At 45.3% G+C, this 20,240-nt stretch overlaps 1 protein-coding gene across 1 annotated transcript in view; it reads right to left on the bottom strand.

Moving 5' to 3' along the window:
• Positions 1–20,240, bottom strand: part of LOC120050601 (coiled-coil domain-containing protein 191-like) — a 37,551-nt gene that overhangs the window by 10,535 nt on the left and 6,776 nt on the right. Inside the window, exons 11-15 of the mRNA XM_038997193.1 lie at positions 13,979–14,279; positions 11,896–11,987; positions 6,106–6,188; positions 5,784–5,885; positions 1,301–1,444 (exon numbers count right to left, since the gene is read on the bottom strand). Coding sequence (XP_038853121.1) covers positions 1,301–1,444; positions 5,784–5,885; positions 6,106–6,188; positions 11,896–11,987; positions 13,979–14,279 — 722 coding nt within the window. The remainder of the gene's footprint in view (positions 1–1,300; positions 1,445–5,783; positions 5,886–6,105; positions 6,189–11,895; positions 11,988–13,978; positions 14,280–20,240) is intronic.

The following is a 20,240-nucleotide window of genomic DNA, read 5'->3' as shown; positions in this document are numbered from 1 at the left end:
ACCATGCCTGTCCCCGCAAACACAGACTGAGACATACAGACTGAGACATACAGACTGAGACCTACAGATTGAGACATACAGCCATGCCTGTCCCCGCCAACACAGACTGAGACATACAGACTGAGACATACAGCCATGCCTGTCCCCGCCAACACAGACTGAGACATACAGACTGAGACATACAGACTGAGACATACAGCCATGCCTGTCCCCGCAAACACAGACTGAGACCTACAGACTGAGACAGAGCCATGCCTGTCCCCACCAACACAGACTGAGACATACTACCATGCCTGTCCCCGCCAACACAGACTGAGACATACAGCCATGCCTGTCCCCGCCAACACAGACTGAGACATACTACCATGCCTGTCCCCGCCAACACAGACTGAGACATACAGACTGAGACATACAGCCATGCCTGTCCCCGCCAACACAGACTGAGACATACAGACTGAGACATACAGCCATGCCTTTCCCAGCCAACACAGACTGAGACATACAGACTGAGACCTACTACCATGCCTGTCCCCGCAAACACAGACTGAGACATACAGACTGAGACATACAGCCATGCCTGTCCCCGCCAACACAGACTGAGACATACAGCCATGCCTGTCCCCGCAAACACAGACTGAGACATACAGCCATGCCTGTCCCCGCAAACACAGACTGAGACATACAGCCATGCCTGTCCCTGCAAACACAGACTGAGACATACAGACTGAGACCTACTACCATGCCTGTCCCCGCAAACACAGACTGAGACATACAGCCATGCCTGTCCCCACCAACACAGACTGAGACATACAGCCATGCCTGTCCCTGCAAACACAGACTGAGACATACAGACTGAGACCTACTACCATGCCTGTCCCCGCCAACACAGACTGAGACATACAGGCATGCCTGTCCCCGCAAACAAAGACTGAGACATACAGACTGAGACCTACTACCATGCCTGTCCCCGCAAACACAGACTGAGACATACAGACTGAGACCTACTACCATGCCTTTCCCGGCCAACACAGACTGCACATGCCCCACCTGCAATAAAGTTTGTGGATCTCAGATTGGACTCTACAGCCACCAAATAATTCACTGTTAACTCTGAAATGGAAGTCATCATCGGATACGATGGACTCCCATAAGCGAATACAATATGGTGTCTGCTGTGTTTGATTGGCTACCCTGAGCTATGTGACTCTAGGGGAGAGTGTGTGAGTGTGTGTTTAGTCTCTCTGTGCAGACCCTGCATGGGGCCAGTTGATTGGTCGAGGCCGACAGCGCCAGTGATTACCTGAGTGTTGGCTTGGCTCTGGGCAACTAGGCGTTTCCATGGCTCCAGGCCTCGCCGTAGTAAAAGAGTTCTGTGGTAGTGTTGCTGGGCCTGGGTCTGGAGCTGCTGGTCTCGCTCCAACCTCCATTGTTTCTCCTGCTCCCTCTGAATACACACACATAGTCAGACACACACACACACACAGTCAGACACACACACACAGAGGTACTTACTGTGTTAATGTGTAGCTGCTTTATGCACACATGGTTCTGTTTTATGTTTGTGATTAAGCTGCTAGTATCAGAGCTAGGAACCACATTTTCAAGAGCTTCTAAATGTCTAGTTAGATCTGACCACCAAGCTGTGTCAGTGTGATGTAAGGCCAACATTATCACACACAGCATTGACCAACCATTGCATCATTGCTTTGAACAGCTACCATCAAAACATCACTACAGATCTCAGAGAATAAAAATGGAATGTTCAGTGTGTTTCCATCGCATTTTCAACTCTAGCGATAGTTTTGTCACAAAAACTGTTGCGTTAAATAGTAAATGTGTCCACTCTGGTCTTGGTACCTGTGCTCTAGCCAACAGCTACAGATACAGTGTGGGTAGGCTGTGAGGGTTGTCTAGTCTACATGATGAAATTATTATGGATTTCTATTTGTCAAACGGCAGTCAAGCATAGATCATCATGTCACCAGAATAAAAAGCACATCAAGCTCTCCACCATGCACTTTCACCATTTTAATTGATTTAATCTGTAGCCTAATAAACTGTTTGGTTTTCAGAGTTGTAGTGGGAGGACCACGCACCACATCATCGTGTGACTCAATATTTCCGCATTAAGGCGTTCCTACCGCCATTTCTCGCATAATGAATTTTACCAACACATAGATCCCACCATTTTTCTGTCTGAATTTACAACAATGTACTGAAACTTCCTGTTTCATCACAACTGTTGTGATTTTTTTTTATACGTTATGACTTGCATAAAAGCTGTTGATGGAAATGTGGTTACTGTCACATTTCTTTTGTCTTAGTATGGCTTTGTTTCTGGAAAAAAAGTAATTTTCCTTGACAGAATAATTATTCTCATCTGATTGCATTTGACAGTTATTACTTTCACCACTAGAGGGCAATCGGATGATTTCTGTGGGTCTGAACTCCCAAAGTTGTTGACTGTTTTTGTGCTTGCCAGTTTTCTGGCAGTTCTCAGTGGTTAGCAACCAATGGCTAGCAGTTTCTTACTGCCGATTAAAAACAGAGGATTTAAAAACGGAGGATTTATTTATTATCTCTCGAGTCATTGCTAAATGATTTAATATAACAAATCAAACATTAAACATCAAACAATTCATGGTATCCTCGTAAATAATATATATATATTTTTTTAAAATAATAATTTAGACCCGGTGTTAATTTGCTCAAATATGTGCCGTTGCAACGGCTATTAAAAGGGACAGACGTTTAAGTTTAACGGTATATTATGTTAATATTATTTATTGCATACGTATTAATGACATCTGTGTGTATATATACAGTGGGGAGAAGAAGTATTTGATAACCTGCAAAATCGGCAGTGTTTCCTACTTACAAAGCATGTAGAGGTCTGTAATTTTTATCATAGGTACACTTCAACTGTGAGAGACGGAATCTAAAAATCCAGAAAATCACATTGTATGATTTTTAAGTAATTAATTTGCATTTTATTGCATGACATAAGTATTTGATACATCAGAAAAGCAGAACTTAATATTTGGTACAGAAACCTTTGTTTGCAATTACAGAGATCATACGTTTCCTGTAGTTCTTGACCAGGTTTGCACACACTGCAGCAGGGATTTTGGCCCACTCCTCCATACAGACCTTCTTCAGATCCTTCAGGTTTCGGGGCTGTCGCTGGGCAATACGGACTTTCAGCTCCCTCCAAAGATTTTCTATTGGGTTCAGGTCTGGAGACTGGCTAGGCCACTACAGGACCTTGAGATGCTTCTTACGGAGCCATTCCTTAGTTGCCCTGGCTGTGTGTTTCGGGTCGACCCAGCCACGACCCATCTTCAATGCTCTTACTGAGGGAAGGAGGTTTTTTTTATTTTTATTTTTTATAGAATTTTACCCCCTTTTCTCCCCAATTTCGTGGTATCCAATTGTTAGTAGTTACTATCTTGTCTCATCGCTACAACTCCCGTACGGGCTCGGGAGAGACGAAGGTCGAAAGCCATGCGTCCTCCGAAACACAGCCCAACCAAGCCGCACTGCTTCTTAACACAGCGCACATCCAACCCGGAAGCCAGCCGCACCAATGTGTTGGAGGAAACACCGTGCACAATGATATCCCTACCAGCCAAACCCTCCCTAACCCGGACGACGCTAGGCCAATTGTGCGTCGCCCCATGGACCTCCCAGTCGCGGCCGGCTGCGACAGAGCCTGGGCTCGAACCCAGAGTCTCTGGTGGCACAGCTAGCACTGCGATGCAGTGCCTTAGACCACAGCGCCACCCGGGAGGCCGGAAGGAGGTTGTTGGCCAAGATCTCGCGATACATGGCCCCATCCATCCTCCCCTCAATACGGTGCAGTCGTCCTGTCCCCTTTGCAGAAAAGCATCCCCAAAGAATGTTTCCACCTCCATGGTTCACGGTTGGGATAGTGTTCTTGGGGTTGTACTCATCCTTCTTCTTCCTCCAAACACAGCGAGTGGAGTTTAGACCAAAAAGCTCTATTTTTGTCTCATCAGACCACATGACCTTCTCCCATTCCTCCTCTGGATCATCCAGATGGTCATTGGCAAACTTCAGACGGGCCTGGACATGCGCTGGCTTGAGCAGGGGGACCTTGCGTGCGTTGCAGGATTTTAATCCATGACGGCGTAGTGTGTTACTAATTTTTTCTTTGTTTTCTTTGAGACTGTGGTCCCAGCTCTCTTCAGGTCATTGACCAGGTCCTGCTGTGTAGTTCTGGGCTGATCCCTCACCTTCCTCATGATCATTGATGCCCCACGAGGTGAGATCTTGCATGGAGCCCCAGACCAAGGGTGATTGACCGTCATCTTGAACTTCTCCCATTTTCAAATAATTGCACCAACAGTTGTTGCCTTCTCACCAAGCTGCTTGCCTATTGTCCTGTAGCCCATCCCAGCCTTGTGCAGGTCTACAATTTTATCCCTGATGTCCTTACACAGCTCTCTGGTCTTGGCCATTGTGGAGAGGTTGGAGTCTGTTTGATTGAGTGTGTGGACAGGTGTCTTTTATACAGGTAACGAGTTCAAACAGGTGCAGTTAATACAGGTAATGAGTGGAGAACAGGAGGGCTTCTTAAAGAAAAACTAACAGGTCTGTGAGAGCCGGAATTCTTACTGGTTGGTAGGTGATCAAATACTTATGTCATGCAATAAAATGCAAATTAATTACTTAAAAATCATACAATGTGATTTTCTGGATTTTTGTTTTAGATTCCGTCTCTCACAGTTGAAGTGTACCTATGATAAAAATTACAGACCTCTACATGCTTTGTAAGTAGGAAAACCTGCATAATCGGCAGTGTATCAAATACTTGTTCTCCCCACTGTATATACTGAACAAAAATATAAAATGCAATCATTTCTATGATATTACTGAGGAAATCAGTCAATTGAAATCAATTCATTAGGCCCTAATCTTTGGATTTCACATGACTAGGTAAACCAGACCCACCCATTGGGGAGCTATGCCCAGCAAATCAGAATGAGGTTTTTCCCCACAAAAGGGTTTTATTACAGACATAAATACTCCTCAGTTTCATCAGCTGTCTGGGTGGCTGGCCCCATACGATCCCGAAAGTGAAGAAGCTGGATGTGGAGGTCCTGGGCTGGTGTGGTTACACGTGGTCGGTGGTTGTGAGGCCGTTTAGACGTACTGCCAAATTCTCTAAAACGATGTTGGAGGCAGCTTATGGTAGAGAAATTAACATTCAATTATCTGGCAACAACTCTGGTGGACATTCCTGTAGTCAGCATGTCAATTGCACGCTCCCTCAAAACTTGAGACATCTGTGTCATTGTGTGACAAAACTGCACATTTTAGAGTGGCCTTTTATTGTCCCCAGCACAAGGTGCACCTGTGTAATGATTATGCTGTTTAATCAGCTTCTTGATATACCACACCTGTCAGGTGGATGGATTATCTTGGCAAAGGAGAAATGCTCACTAACAGGGATGTAAACACATTTGTGCACAACATTTTAGAGAAAAGCTTTTTGGGACCTTTTATTTCAGCTCATGAAACATGGGACCAACCCTTTAGATTTATGCATTTATATTTTTGTTCAGTATGTGTTTCTGTACTGTCCCTGTGATGGCAAGAAATAATATCTGGGTCCGAATGTATCAAGCGTCACAAAGTAGGAGTGCTGATCTAGGATCTAAAGTCCTAAATACACTCAGTGAAGTGGAAGCTTTTTTTCAAATACGCCTTTCAACTTGAAAGTTGTCCCCAGTACAGTTCCACTGTAAACATTGCGTCACCTCTCTCTCTTGTCTCTTCTCCTCCCTCCTCCTTTCCACTGCTCTACGTTTCTCATCCTCCTCCTCCCTCTGCCTCTCCTTCACTGCTGTTTTCAGCTGGGCCTGAGAAGAGAAGAAAGTTTAATGTAATGCTTCCTAGCACACTATCACACTTCCCCAGACTCTCTCCAGTGGACCGCACACACACTCCCCTGCAAACAGTTGAATTGTCCCCAATAACTTTATATATACTTCAATAGCCTCTCTAATTCCCAGCCTCTATTGACCTATCTGAACAACACCAAACTATTCCATATCCCCCACTGGCCTAAACATTTCTCACCAGCCTCTCCTCCTCCTTCTTTCTCTTCAGCTCCTTCACCTCCCTCCTGCGCTCCGCTCGCTGACGAGCACGTTCCTCCATGGCTGAGAAGGGGAGAGAGAGAGAGACCAATAGGAGAACCTTTTTGGTTCCAGGTAGAACTATTTTGGGTTGCATATACTGTAGAACCCTCTTTGGAAAGGGTCCTACCCTCTTTTTGGTTCTAGATAGCCCATTTTCTTCTAGTGATGTACATACAGTGCATTCGGAAAGTATTCAGACCCCATGACTTTTTCCACATTTTATTACGCCTTATTGATTAAATAATTTTTCCCTCATCAATCTACACATGGTACCCCATAATGACAAAGCGAAAACAGGTTTTTAGAAATGTCTGCACATTTATTAAAAATTAAAAACAGATACCTTATTTACATAAGTATTCAGACCCTTTGCTATGAGACTCGAAATTGAGCTCAGGTGCATCCTGTTTCCATTGATCATCCTTGAGATGTTTCTACAAATCAATTGGAGTCCACCTGTGGTAAATTAAATTAATTGGAAAGGCACACATCTGTCTATATAAGGCCCCACAGTTGACAGTGCATGTCAGAGAAAAAACCAAGCCATGAGGTTGAAGGAATTGCCTGTAGAGCTGTGAGACAGGATTGTGTTGAGGCACAGATTGGGGAAGGGTACCACAACATTTCTGCAGCATTGAAGGTCCCCAAGAACACACCGGCCTCCTTCCATTTAAGAATTAGGAAGTTTGGAACCACCAGACTCTTCCTAGAGCTGGCCGCCCGGCCAAACTGAGCAATCAGGGGACAAGGGCCTTGGTCAGGGAGGTGACCAAGAACCCGTTGGTCACTCTGACAGACCTACAGAGTTCCTCTGTGGAGATGGGAGAACCGTCCAGAATGACAACTATTTCTGCAGCACTCCACCAATCAGGCCTTTATGGTAGAGTGGCCAGACGGAAGCCACTCCTCAGTTAAAAGCACATGACAGCCCGCTTGGAGTTTGCCAAAAGGCACCTAAAGACTCTCAGGCCATGAGAAACAAGATTCTCTGGTCTGATGAAACCAAAATTGAAATATTTGGCCTAAATGACATGCGTCACATTTGGAGGAAACCTGGCACCATCCCTACGGTGAAGCATGGTGGAGGCAGCTTCATACTGTGGGAATGTTTTTCAGCGACAGGAAGACTAGTCAGGTTCGAGGGAAAGATACAGAGAGAAAGTACAGAGAGATCCTTGATGAAAACCTGCTCCAGAGCGCTCAGGACCTCAGACTGGGGCGAAGGTTCACCTTTTAACAGGCCAACAAACCTAAGCACACAGCCAAGACAATGCAGGAGTGGCTTCGGGACAAGTCTCTGAATATCTTTGAGTGGCCCAGACTTGAACCCGATCTAACATCTTTGGAGAGACCTGAAAATAGCTGAGCAGTGACGCTCCCCGTCCAACCGGACAGAGCTTGAGAGGATCTGCAGAGAAGAATGGAGAAACTCCCCAAATACAGGTGTGCCAAGCTTTTAGCATCATACCAAAGAAGACTCGAGACTGAAATCGCTGCCAAAGGTGCTTCAACAAAGTACTAAGTAAAGGGTCTGAATACTTACAGTATCAGTGAAAAGTTTGGACACACCTACTCATTCAAGGGTTTTTCCTACATTGTAGAATAATAGTGAAGACATCAAAACTATGAAATAACACATGGAATCATGTAGTAACCAAAATATATTTTATATTTTAGATCCTTCAAGACTGTTGGAAAAGCATTCTAGGTGATGCTGGTTGAGAGAATGCCAGGAGTACAAAGCTGCCATCAAGGCAAATGGTGGCTACTTTGAAGAATCTCAAATGTAAAATATATTTAGATTTGTTTACTACATGATTCCATGTGTGTTAATTCATAGTTTCTATGTTGTCACTATTATTCTACAATGTAGAAAATAGTAAAAATAAATAAAAACCCTGGAATGAGTAGGTGTGTCAACTTTTGACTGGTACAGTTTTGTATTTTTAAGAAATTTGCAAAAATGTCTAAACCTGTTTTTGCTTTTTCATTATGGGGCATTGTGTGTAGAGTGAGAGGGGATTTAATATATATATATATTTTTTTAGAATAAGGCTGTAACGTAATAAAATGTGGGAAAAGTCAAGGGGTTTGAATACTTTCCGAATGCACTGTACATTTGTGGTGTATTGTTCCAAAGGAGAATGTGTGTTTGACAGAGCGAGAGAGAGTGTGTGTGTGAGAGAGTATCTACAGGCCTTGCCACGGCCCTTCTATTCCTATATATAGGAAACTTCAGCCAAACAGAGTAACAGAGACTCTTTATTCCTCCATGTACGCTAGCTACAGCTCTATACATCTACGGCTCTATACATCTACGGCTCTATACATCTACGGCTCTATACATCTACGGCACTATACATCTACGGCACTATACATCTACGGCACTATACATCTACGGCTCTATACATCTACGGCTCTATACATCTACGGCTCTATACATCTACGGCTCTATACATCTACGGCACTATACATCTACGCTCTACGGCTCTATACATCTACGGCTCTATACATCTACGGCACTATACATCTACGCTCTACGGCTCTATACATCTACGGCACTATACATCTACGGCTCTATACATCTACGGCACTATACATCTACGGCTCTATACATCTACGGCACTATACATCTACGGCTCTATACATCTACGGCACTATACATCTACGGCACTATACATCTACGGCACTATACATCTACGGCTCTATACATCTACGGCTCTATACATCTACGGCTCTATACATCTACGGCTCTATACATCTACGGCACTATACATCTACGGCTCTATACATCTACGGCTCTATACATCTACGGCTCTATACATCTACGGCACTATACATCTACGGCACTATACATCTACGGCACTATACATCTACGGCTCTATACATCTACGGCTCTATACATCTACGGCACTATACATCTACGGCTCTATACATCTACGGCTCTATACATCTACGGCACTATACATCTACGGCTCTATACATCTACGGCACTATACATCTACGCTCTACGGCACTATACATCTACGGCTCTATACATCTACGGCTCTATACATCTACGGCTCTATACATCTACGGCACTATACATCTACGCTCTACGGCTCTATACATCTACGGCTCTATACATCTACGGCACTATACATCTACGCTCTACGGCTCTATACATCTACGGCACTATACATCTACGGCTCTATACATCTACGGCTCTATACATCTACGGCTCTATACATCTACGGCACTATACATCTACGGCTCTATACATCTACGGCTCTATACATCTACGGCTCTATACATCTACGGCTCTATACATCTACGGCTCTATACATCTACGGCTCTATACATCTACGGCTCTATACATCTACGGCTCTATACATCTACGGCTCTATACATCTACGGCTCTATACATCTACGGCTCTATACATCTACGGCACTATACATCTACGGCTCTATACATCTACGGCTCTATACATCTACGGCACTATACATCTACGGCTCTATACATCTACGGCTCTATACATCTACGGCTCTATACATCTACGGCTCTATACATCTACGGCTCTATACATCTACGGCTCTATACATCTACGGCTCTATACATCTACGGCTCTATACATCTACGGCTCTATACATCTACGGCTCTATACATCTACGGCTCTATACATCTACGGCACTATACATCTACGGCACTATACATCTACGCTCTACGGCTCTATACATCTACGGCACTATACATCTACGGCTCTATACATCTACGGCTCTATACATCTACGGCTCTATACATCTACGGCTCTATACATCTACGGCTCTATACATCTACGGCACTATACATCTACGGCACTATACATCTACGCTCTACGGCTCTATACATCTACGGCTCTATACATCTACGGCTCTATACATCTACGGCTCTATACATCTACGGCACTATACATCTACGGCTCTATACATCTACGGCTCTATACATCTACGGCTCTATACATCTACGGCTCTATACATCTACGGCTCTATACATCTACGGCTCTATACATCTACGGCTCTATACATCTACGGCTCTATACATCTACGGCACTATACATCTACGGCTCTATACATCTACGGCTCTATACATCTACGGCTCTATACATCTACGGCTCTATACATCTACGGCTCTATACATCTACGGCTCTATACATCTACGGCTCTATACATCTACGGCACTATACATCTACGGCACTATACATCTACGGCTCTATACATCTACGGCTCTATACATCTACGGCTCTATACATCTACGGCTCTATACATCTACGGCTCTATACATCTACGGCTCTATACATCTACGGCTCTATACATCTACGGCTCTATACATCTACGGCTCTATACATCTACGGCTCTATACATCTACGGCTCTATACATCTACGGCTCTATACATCTACGGCTCTATACATCTACGGCTCTATACATCTACGGCTCTATACATCTACGGCTCTATACATCTACGGCTCTATACATCTACGGCTCTATACATCTACGGCTCTATACATCTACGGCTCTATACATCTACGGCTCTATACATCTACGGCTCTATACATCTACGGCTCTATACATCTACGGCTCTATACATCTACGGCTCTATACATCTACGGCTCTATACATCTACGGCTCTATACATCTACGGCTCTATACATCTACGGCTCTATACATCTACGGCTCTATACATCTACGGCTCTATACATCTACGGCTCTATACATCTACGGCTCTATACATCTACGGCTCTATACATCTACGGCTCTATACATCTACGGCTCTATACATCTACGGCTCTATACATCTACGGCTCTATACATCTACGGCTCTATACATCTACGGCTCTATACATCTACGGCTCTATACATCTACGGCTCTATACATCTACGGCTCTATACATCTACGGCTACTATACATCTACGGCATCTATACATCTACGGCTCTATACATCTACGGCTCTATACATCTACGGCTCTATACATCTACGGCTCTATACATCTACGGCTCTATACATCTACGGCTCTATACATCTACGGCTCTATACATCTACGGCTCTATACATCTACGGCTCTATACATCTACGGCATCTATACATCTACGGCTCTATACATCTACGGCTCTATACATCTACGGCTCTATACATCTACGGCTCTATACATCTACGGCTCTATACATCTACGGCTCTATACATCTACGGCTCTATACATCTACGGCACTATACATCTACGGCTCTATACATCTACGGCTCTATACATCTACGGCTCTATACATCTACGGCTCTATACATCTACGGCTCTATACATCTACGGCTCTATACATCTACGGCTCTATACATCTACGGCTCTATACATCTACGGCTCTATACATCTACGGCTCTATACATCTACGGCTCTATACATCTACGGCTCTATACATCTACGGCACTATACATCTACGGCTCTATACATCTACGGCTCTATACATCTACGGCTCTATACATCTACGGCTCTATACATCTACGGCTCTATACATCTACGGCTCTATACATCTACGGCTCTATACATCTACGGCTCTATACATCTACGGCTCTATACATCCGACTCACGGACATGAGATACATTTTATCCTCTTTCCTATTATTCTCCACGACAACATAGTCAGACCATTGTGTGATCAACCATCTGGAAGCGATTTCTGTGTGTGTGAGAGAGCTTAACATGGAGGTGAATGTGCTGACTGACCCATGACGGTGGGATGACGACAGGGCTGACGGACAGCTGGTTTCCTGGAGGCCGAGGAACGGCCATCGTTCCCCCGAGCGACTCTTCCAGCCCTGAAACACATTAAATATTCACTCTCTAATATAGATCTACTCTATTCCCAATTTACCAGACTGACCCAACCAGCCTTGCACACAGGGGGCATTCTAAGCACTTGTTTTTGTTTGCAGGGAGGGTACAAGAAGAGGGTATCTCCTGTTTTATCTGAATGGTAGTGAGGAGGACTTCCATGTTCTTATCAATCAATTAACTTTTAATTAGTGAACCCTTCAGCAGACATGTTCTCACGCCTGGAGTAATATGCAGGGGGCAGAACATGTTTATTACCATAGTAAATCACGTTTATTACCATAAAAAATCACGTTTATAGTAAATCACGTTTATTACCATAGTAAATCACGTTTATTACCATAGTAAATCTCTAATTAGCCTGAGTTTTATTCTCAAGGGGAAGTGCTGTATTGTTTTAATAAAATGAATCTTCTGCGTATCCTCTGCTGATGACTTAATTAATGTGAGAATTACCGCAAACGAGTTCCATGTGTAACTAAATGTTTTATACTCCTACACTTGAGTGTTCGGTAGTATAATATAAATCACAACTACCCAAGCCTACACCAGGATAATGTCTCGTCTTCAGACGACGTGAGCACAATGTCAAAGCCTTTTACAGCTTTCAAAACGAGAACGCTTAGCTGCCTACTTCAAGTAGCGGAGGAGTGTCCACAAGTCATGAGCTTTCGTACCAATTCATGTTTGCTGCATACTAAATGTTGATCTACCAATGCGAGTGCTGCTGAACCCCTTGGGTCCTATGACCTCTGACTGAAATCAGCCACTTTTAACCACAATCACGTCATTCCGTCCAAGTGGAACTGTCATTTCTAGTCAGTCCCGCATTGGTATCATTTGGCTTGGGTCTTGAGGTTTAAGTAGACTTCCGAGGAGTCCTGTGATAGAGCCTTGCACACGCATGAATTTTAAGCCAGAGCCCTACCCAAGCCCACGACATACAGGCCCTAACCTACCCAAACCCACGACATACAGGCCCTAACCTACCCAAGCCCACGACATACAGGCCCTAACCTACCCAAGCCCGCGACATTCAGGCCCTAACCTACCCAAGCCCACGACATACAGGCCCTAACCTACCCAAGCCCGCGACATTCAGGCCCTAACCTACCCAAGCCCACGACATTCAGGCCCTAACCTACCCAAGCCCACGACATTCAGGCCCTAACCTACCCAAGCCCACGACATACAGGCCCTAACCTACCCAAGCCCGCGACATTCAGGCCCTAACCTACCCAAGCCCACGACATACAGGCCCTAACCTACCCAAGCCCGCGACATTCAGGCCCTAACCTACCCAAGCCCACGACATACAGGCCCTAACCTACCCAAGCCCGCGACATTCAGGCCCTAACCTACCCAAGCCCACGACATTCAGGCCCTAACCTACCCAGGCCCGCGACATTTAAGCCCTATTCTACCCAGGCCAGATTGCTTCTGCCAAATGTAAAGCCCAGTCCTGCCCAAAATCAGAAATAACTTTATAACTAAATCCATTAGCTGCTCCGCTCTGTCTGTCACTCGCTCCCTGCACGCTGCTTGCTCTGTATCCACTCTGCTCATGGTGGCTCTGAGTGGGTGAGTATCCATAGCAACGGCTCCGCTTGGTCTGCTCTGCTCATTGATGAGACATGAGAGAGCAGTGAGCTGTAAGTTACTTTTCATCACACTAAACTTTGTGAAATAATCTCTCCTGTCTTATATTTACCGAGGTTGAAGCACTTGTGACACCATGTTATGATCTTAGTCAGATAAGACTAGCAGGAGCAAATGGCTCAGCTTCAAAATGTTCGTGATCAATTTAGTGATACTCGAGCCCTACCTGTACCCTAGTTATTGATGTAAAAACAGGCCCTACGCAGCCCTAGCCTGATGTATAACGTCGGGCTAAGGTCAGACACACCCCACAATGGCAACCTGTGTGCCTCTTCTCCTCACCTGGGTTCCCATGGTAATGTGAAGAGGGACCAACCTGGGTTCTTTGGGGTCAGAGGTCATCCCTCTGGGCCTTGGGGATGCTGGGACAGCAATCTGGGCGGCTGTCTGGGCCTCCTGCCTCAGTCCCATCATGCTTTGCTCCTCCTGCAGGCGTGCGATCTGCTCCTGTTGCTCCCCGAGGAGCCTCCTCTGCTCTGCAATGGTCTGCTGCTGGCTGGCATGGCGATGCTCGAACCGGCCCCCACACACCACTGCTCTATGAGACCGGGGGGCAGCACCTACACTGCCGTCCCCATCGCCCACCTCGCCCCTCTCCCGTGCTCGCCTCAGCTCGCCTATTGAGTAGAATATAACTTTATCATCCATTGTGAAATGAGGCACATTTTTAACCCTTTGTGGAAGTAGAAATCTAATCACTGATATATATTTAAAGTTTCCTTTTCACCAATATATATTTTAACTACCTTGGTCGGAACACTGGAACGGAACTAAAAAAGTGGTTCTGTTCAGAACAAATTATTGGAAAATCGTTTCGGTTCCAACCGCTGCTTGATAGAACTAGAGGATAGACAAGTTGCCCTTAACTAAAATGTACAGTTCTTCAACTTCAACAGAAGTTTACATACATCTTAGCCAAATACATTTAAACTCAGTTTTTCACAATTCCTGACATCTAGTAAAAATTCCCTGTCTTAGGTCAGTTAGGATCACCACTTTATTTTAAGAATGTCAGAATAATAGTAGAGTGATTTATTTCAGCTTTTATTTATTTCACCACATTCTAGTGGGTCAGAAGTTTACATACACTCAATTGCCTTCCACAAGCTTCCCATAATAAGTTGGGTGAATTTTGGCCCATTCCTCCTGACAGAGCTGGTGTAACCGAGTCAGGTTTGTAGGCCTCCTTGCTCGCACACGCTTTTTCAGTTCTGCCCACACATTTTCTATGGGATTGAGGTCAGGGCTTTGTGATGGCCACTCCAATACCTTGACTTTGTTGTCCTTAAGTCATTTTGCCACAACTTTGGAAGTATGCTTGGGGTCATTGTCCATTTGGAAGATCCATTTGCGACCAAGCTTTAACTTCCTGACTGATGTCTTGAGATGTTGCTTCAATATATCCACAATTTTCCTTTTTTTATTTCACCTTTATTTAACCAGGTAGGCTAGTTGAGAACAAGTTCTCATTTACAACTGCGACCTGGCCAAGATAAAGCAATGCAGTGTGACACAAACAACACAGAGTTACACATGGAATAAACAAACATACAGTCAATAATACAATAGAAAAAGTCGATATACATTGTGTGCAAATGAGGTAGGATAAGGAAGGGAAGGCAATAAATAGGCCATAGTGGCGAAATAATGACAAAATAGCAATTAAACACGGAAGTGATAGATGTGCAGAAGATGAGTGTGCAAGTAGAGATACTGGGGTGCAAAGGAGCAAAATAAATAACAGTATGGGGATGAGATAGTTGGATGGGCTATTTACAGATGGGCTATGTACAGGTGCAGTGATCTGTGAGCTGCTCTGACAGTTGGTGCTTAAAGTTAGTGAGGGAGATATGAGTTTCCAGCTTCAGTAATTTTTGCAGTTTGTTCCAGTCATTGGCAGCAGAGAACTGTAAGGAAAGGCGGCCAAAGGAGGATTTGGCTTTGGGGGTGACCAGTACTTGCTGGAGCGCGTGCTACGGGTGGGTGCTGCTATGGTGACCAGTGAGCTGAGATAAGGCGGGGCTTTACCTAGCAAAGACTTATAGATGACCTTGAGCCAGTGGGTTTGGCGACGAATATGAAGCGAGGGCCAGCCGACGAGAGCATACAGGTCGAAGTGGTGGGTAGTATATGAGGCTTTGGTGACAAAACGGATAGCACTGTGATAGACTGCATCGAATTTGCTGAGTAGAGTGTTGGAGGCTATTTTGTAAATTACATTGCCGAAGTCGAGGATCGTTAGGATAGTCAGTTTTACGAGGGTATGTTTGGCAGCATGAGTGAAGGATGCTTTGTTGCAAAATAGGAAGTCGATTCTATATTTAATTTTGGATTGGAGATGCTTAATGTGAGTCTGGAAGGAGAGTTTACAGTCTAGCCAGACACCTAGGTATTTGTAGTTGTCCACATACTAAGTCAGAACCGTCCAGAGTAGTGATGCTTGAAGGGCGGGCAGGTGTCGGCAGCGATCGGTTGAAGAGCATGCATTTAGTTTTACTAGCATTTAAGAGCAGTTGGAGGCCACGGAAGGAGAGTTGTATGGTGTTGAAGCTCATCTGGAGGTTAGTTAACAGTGTCCAAAGAAGGGCCAGAAGTATACAGAATGGTGTCGTCTGCGTAGAGGTGGATCAGAGAATCACCAGCAGCAAGAGCGACATCATTGATGTATACAGAGAAGAAAGTCGGCCCGAGAATTAAACCCTGTGGCACCCCCATAGAGACTGCCAGAGGCCCGGACAACAGGCCCTCCGATTTGACACACTTAACTCTATCAGAGAAGTAGTTGGTGAACCAGACGAGGCAGTCATTTGAGAAACCAAGGCTGTTGAGTCTGCCGATAAGAATGTGGTGATTGACAGAGTCGAAAGCCTTGGCCAGGTCGATGAATACGGCTGCACAGTATTGTCTCTTATTGATGGCGGTTATGATATTGTTTAGGTCCTTGAGCGTGGCTGAGGTGCACCCATGACCAGCTCAGAAACCAGATTGCATAGCGGAGAAGGTACAGTGGGTTTCGAAATGGTCGGTGATCTGTTTAACTTGGCTTTCGAAGACCTTAAAGGCAGAGTAGGATAGATATAGGTCTGTAACAGTTTGGGTCTAGAGTGTCTCCCGCTTTGAAGAGGGGGATGACCACAGCATTTTGGGGATCTCAGACGATACGAAAGAGAGGTTGAACAGGCTAGTAATAGGGTTGCAACAATTTAAGCAGATAATTGTAGAGAGGATCCAGATTGTCTAGCCTGGCTGATAGGGGTCTAGATTTTGCAGCTCTTTCAGAACATCAGCTATCTGGATTTGGGTGAAGGAGAAATGGGGGGGGCTTGGGCAAGTTGCTGTGGGGGGTGCAGGGCTGTTGCCCGGGGTAGGGGTAGCCAGGTGGAAAGCATGGCCAGCTGTATAAAAAATGCTTATTGAAATTCTCAATTATCGCGGATTTATCAGTGGTGACAGTGTTTCCTAGCCTCAGTGCAGTGGGCAGCTGGGAGGAGGTGCTCTTATTCTCCATGGACTTTACAGTGTCTCAGAACTTTTTGGAGTTTGTTCTACAGGATGCAAATTTCTGTTTAAAAAAGCTAGCCTTTGCTTTCCTAACTGCCTGTGTATATTGGTTCCTAAATTCCCTGAAAAGTTGCATATCGCAGGGGCTATTCGATGCTAATGCAGTACGCCACAGGATGTTTTTGTGCTGGTCAAGGGCAGTCAGGTCTGGAGTGAACCAAGGGCTGTAATGCCCGGGGTGTAGTGGAGGAAGGAGTCAGACGCAGGAGACAGAGAGTTCAGAGTAGCGTACTAATTTAATTCCACAAACAGGTGAACACGACGCCACTCTAAGTGTATGCTCCACCACATAAACGAGAACACGAAATACCAAGAGACAACGTACACGAACCGTGACACACAAGCATGTACAACCTGTACACAAAACAATCCCGCACACCCAGCAGGCCGGGCTGCTGGGTAATAAAGCCCCACTAATCACCCTAACCACAAACAGGTGTAACCACTAAACAAAAAAGGAGGGGGAGGAAAAGTCAGTAGCAGCTAGTAGGCCGGTGACGACGACCGCCGAGCGCCACCCGAACAGGAAGGGGAGCCACCTTCGGTAGGAGTCGTTACAAGGGCTATATCTGTTCCTGGGGCATGCTTATTTAAGTTGGTGAGGAAAGCACTTTTAAAGAACAACCAGGCATCCTCTACTGACGGAATGAGGTCAATATCCTTCCAGGATACCCGGGCCAGGTCGATTAGAAAGGCCTGCTGGCTGAAGTGTTTTAGGGAGCGTTTGACAGTAATGAGGGGTGGTCGTTTGACCGCAGACCCATTACGGACGCAGGCAATGAGGCAGTGATCGCTGAGATCCTGGTTGAAGACAGCAGAGGTGTATTTGGAGGGCAGGTTGGTTAGGATGATATCTATGCCCATGTTTACGGATTTTTGTGTTGTACCTGGTAGGTTCATTGATAATTTGTATGAGATTGAGGGCATCGAGCTTGGATTGTAGGATGGCCGGGGTGTTAAGCATGTCCCAGTTTAGGTCACCTAACAGCAGAAGCTCTGAAGATAGATGGGGGGCAATCAATTCACATATGGTGTCCAGGGCACAACTGGGGGCAAAAGGTGGTCTATAGCAAGCGGCAACGTTGAGAGACTTGTTTCTGGAAAGATGGATTTTTTTAAATGTAGAAGCTCAAATTGTTTGGGCACAGACCTGGATAGTAAGTCAGAACTCTGCAGGCTCTCTCTGCAGTAGATTGCAACTCCGTCCCCTTGGGGCAGTTCTATCTTGTCGGAAAATGTTGTAGTTAGGGATGGAAATTTCAGGGTTTTTGGTGGTCTTCTTAAGCCAGGATTCAGACACGGCTAGGACATCCGGGTTGGCAGAGTGTGCTGAAGCAGTGCTTAAAACAAACTTAGGGAGGAGGCTTCTAATGTTAACATGCATGAAACCAAGGCTTTTACAGTTACAGAAGTCAACAAATGAGAGCGCCTGGGGAATGGGAGTGGAGCTAGGCACTGCAGGGCCTGGATTACCAGAGGAGGAGTAGGATAAGGGTACGGCTAAAGGCTATAAGAACTGGTCGTCTAGTACGTTTGGAACAGAGAGTAAAAGGAGCATGTTTCTGGGCACGGTAGAATAGATTCAAGGCATAATGTACAGACAAAGGTATGGTAGGATGTGAATACATTGGAGGTAAACCTATGCATTGAGTGACAATGAGAGAGATATTGTCTCTAGAAACATAATTTAAACCAGGTGAGGTCATCGCATGTGTGGGAGGTGGAACTAAAGGGTTAGCTAAGGCATATTGAGAAGGGCTAGAGGCTCTACAGTGAAGTAAGGCAATAATCATTAACCAAAACAGCAATGGACAAGGCATATTTACATTAGGGAGATGCATGCGTAGCCGAGTGATCATATGGGTCCAGTGAGTAGCTCGGCAGGCTGGAGACACGGCAATTCAGACAGCTAGCGGGCCGGGGCTAGCAAGTTAGCATAAGGGCCTTAGAGGGACGTCGTGACGGAAGAAGTCTGTTGTAGCCCCCTCGTGCTGTTACGTCGGCAGACCAGTCGTGAAGGATCAGCAGGGCTCTGTGTGGTAAAAGGGTCCAGGCCAATTGGCAAAATAGGTATAGTGGCCAAAGAATTTGTCTGATGGGCCTCTTCAGCTAACAGTCCGATATGCTCTGGACAGCTAGCAGATGGGCATTCAAGGGACGCCGCGACGGAAGAGCCAGTTGAAAAAACCCCTCGGGCAGATTACGTCGGTAGTCCTTCTTTATTATGCCATCTATTTTGTGAAGTGCACCAGTCCCTCCTGCAGCAAAGCACCCCCACAACATGATGCTGCCACCCCTGTGCTTCACGGTGGGGATGGTGTTCTTTGGCTTGCAAGCCTCCCCCTTTTTCCCCCAAACATAACGATGGTCATTATGGGCAAACAGTTCTATTTTTGTTTCATCAGACCAGAGGACATTTCTCCAAAAGGTATGATCTTTATCCCCATGTGCAGTTGCAAACCGTGTCTGGCTTTTTTCTGGAGGTTTTGGAGCAGTGGCTTCTTCCTTGCTGAGCGGCCTTTCAGGTTATGTCGATATAGGACTCGTTTTACTGTGGATATAGATTTTGTACCTGTTTCCTCAAGCATCTTCACAAGGTCCTTTGCTGTTGTTCTGGGATTGATTTGCACTTTTCGCACCAAAATACGTTAATCTCTAGGAGACGGAACGCATCTCCTGAGCGGTATACAGGCTACGTGGTCCCATGGTGTTTATACTTGCGTACTATTGTTTGTACAGATGAACGTGGTACCTTCAGGCGTTTGGAAATTGCTCCCAAGGATGAACCAGACTTGTGGAGGTCTAAAAAAAAATGTCTGACGTCTTGGCTGATTTCTTTTGATTTTCCCATGATGTCAAGCAAAGGGGCACTGAGTTTGAAGGTAGGCCTTGAAATACATCCACAGGTACACCTCCAATTGACTCAAATTATGTCAATTAGCCTATCAGAAGCTTCTAAAGCCATGACATAATTTTCTGGAATTTTCCAAGCTGTTTATAGGCACAGTCAACTTAGT

This window comes from Salvelinus namaycush, chromosome 7, assembly GCF_016432855.1.
Source record: "Salvelinus namaycush isolate Seneca chromosome 7, SaNama_1.0, whole genome shotgun sequence".
Classification (NCBI taxonomy): domain Eukaryota; kingdom Metazoa; phylum Chordata; class Actinopteri; order Salmoniformes; family Salmonidae; genus Salvelinus; species Salvelinus namaycush.
This window is presented reverse-complemented; position numbering and strand designations above follow the sequence as displayed.